The sequence below is a fragment of the Condylura cristata genome, unplaced genomic scaffold (genome assembly GCF_000260355.1).
Source record: "Condylura cristata isolate star-nosed mole 26May11 unplaced genomic scaffold, ConCri1.0 scaffold00012, whole genome shotgun sequence".
Taxonomy (NCBI): Eukaryota; Metazoa; Chordata; class Mammalia; order Eulipotyphla; family Talpidae; genus Condylura; species Condylura cristata.
In genome coordinates, this window is record NW_004567113.1 from 55,664,565 (window position 1) to 55,666,411 (window position 1,847).

General features: G+C 69.9%; 1 protein-coding gene across 1 annotated transcript in view; it reads right to left on the reverse strand.

Moving 5' to 3' along the window:
- The window catches only part of EVC2 (Ellis van Creveld syndrome 2), a 47,602-nt gene that overhangs the window by 12,914 nt on the left and 32,841 nt on the right, over nucleotides 1–1,847 (reverse strand). The window contains exons 13-14 of the mRNA XM_012724046.1: nucleotides 1,348–1,587; nucleotides 699–874 (exon numbers count right to left, since the gene is read on the reverse strand). Coding sequence (XP_012579500.1) covers nucleotides 699–874; nucleotides 1,348–1,587 — 416 coding nt within the window. The remainder of the gene's footprint in view (nucleotides 1–698; nucleotides 875–1,347; nucleotides 1,588–1,847) is intronic.

Below are 1,847 nucleotides of genomic sequence, written 5' to 3' on the forward strand. Positions count from 1 at the left end.
TTACCCCTCGGGGGGCTGTGGGAGTGCGTTGGGGTTACCCACACCTCACGGAACCCTCGTCGGACAGCGCAGGAGAGCTGCAAGCCTCAGAGCCACTCAGCAGAAAGCCAGTTCGGGAAGCCACGGGTCATCCGAGAAGCCAGCGGTCACCGCCTCACGTGCTGACGGCGTCTCTGACCCGAGAACAGACCCCACCGACTGGGGTGAGGCTCCCCGAGGGCAGCGGGCAGGAACGCCCGGCTGAGCGCCTGCCACGGGCCTGCCAAGGGCCTGAGCGCGCCGTCCGGGCGGTGCGAGGACGCTGCGGCCCCAGCACGCGGTCACCTTTGCACAGGTGGGTGCAGGGCGGGGGTGCGTGAGCTCGGGAGCGGGGCTCCCGCACGCCGCTCGCCCCTCTGGCTTCTCCCTGGCACGCAAGCTCGGCTCCAGACGACACAGGGCGGGCGGTGCCGCTGCATCGGGACAGGCTGCGCCGCGCCCCCGCGGTGAACCTCGGCCGCCGGGGTTCGCTGCACGGCTGAGGACTGCCGGGCCCCGACAAGCCCGTAACGCAAAGACCCCGCACAGCCGAGACGCTCCCTGAGGAATGGGGCAGGAGCAGGCAACGCCCGCCCGTGTGCAGGGACGGAGGAATGCTGCCAGGTCAAGGGCGAGGTCAAGGTCGGCGTCTGCACCCTGCGGGCGTGTTTGGGTTTTACCTCTCGTGCTTCTGGATGAGCGCGCTCAGCTGGGCGGCGGCGGCCTCCAGGAGGCCCTGCACGCGGGTGTCCGAGGACCGCAGGCTCTGCACCAGGTATTCCCTGTGGCCGAACCTCTTACTCAGGTGGAACCTCTTGCTCGCTTGCAAGAAGTCCATTAGCTCCTCCACATCCTCCTGTTTCAAAAACAGCCAAGGAAATGCACCAGACAGCGCTGAGAGAAAACCCGCTGTGGACGTTCACGAGAGCACGTTTCTCTTCCGGACAAAAGGCGCGGAGCAGAAGCGCCGCGATTCGCACCCTAAGCCTCCGGCCCCACGGGGTGAGCGGAAACCGCACACGCACGCTGCCCGAGGGCTCCGGGGCCGGGAGCCCTAGGTGGAGCCCACAGGCCGCCGCCCGGAGAGACGAGCCGCTCTGACTCAGCCGGTCTCTCAGCCCTCGGCCGCAGACTCAGCGCCCCCACCCCTCCCCCACAGCGCCGCAGTGCCGGGTCCTGGGTGCTGGGCCACGGGCTGGTCCCACAGCGCCCACGTTCGTGGAGAGCGCGGGGCCAGCGTGGGGCGTGGCAGTTAGCTCACAGGTGGGCCCGCAGGAGCCGCGCCCGGCAGGCTCGGGAAGCCCCGGGCAGGGGGCCCGCGGGCGGTACCTGAGTCCGGGCATACTCTTGCAGCAGCCCCTTGGCTGCCTCCGGCTGCAGCTCCCCTTTGGAGATGGCGCCTCTGATCTGGGTGAAAAACAGGCCGTGCAGCTCGTTCCTCTGGAACACAGCCAGCTGCCGGCGGGCCCTGGCCACGTCCTCCTCCTGCTGCAGGGCGAGGGACCGGTGCAGCTGCTCCCGCTCCAGGCTGTGCAGGGTCCGCAGGAGGCTGCTGCACTGGGCCGCGGACTGCGGGGAGAGAGGCTGTGAGGCGGCGCACGGCTGCCACGCGCACGGCTGCCACGCGCACGGCTGCCACGCGCACGGCTGCCACGCGCACGGCTGCCCACGCACACAGCTGCCAAGTGCACCACTGCGCACAGCTGCCCATGCACACAGCTGCCCACGCGCACAGCTGCCACGTGCACAGCTGCCCACGCACACAGCTGCCATGTGCACCACTGCGCACAGCTGCCCATGCACACAGCTGCCCACGCGCACAGCTGCCA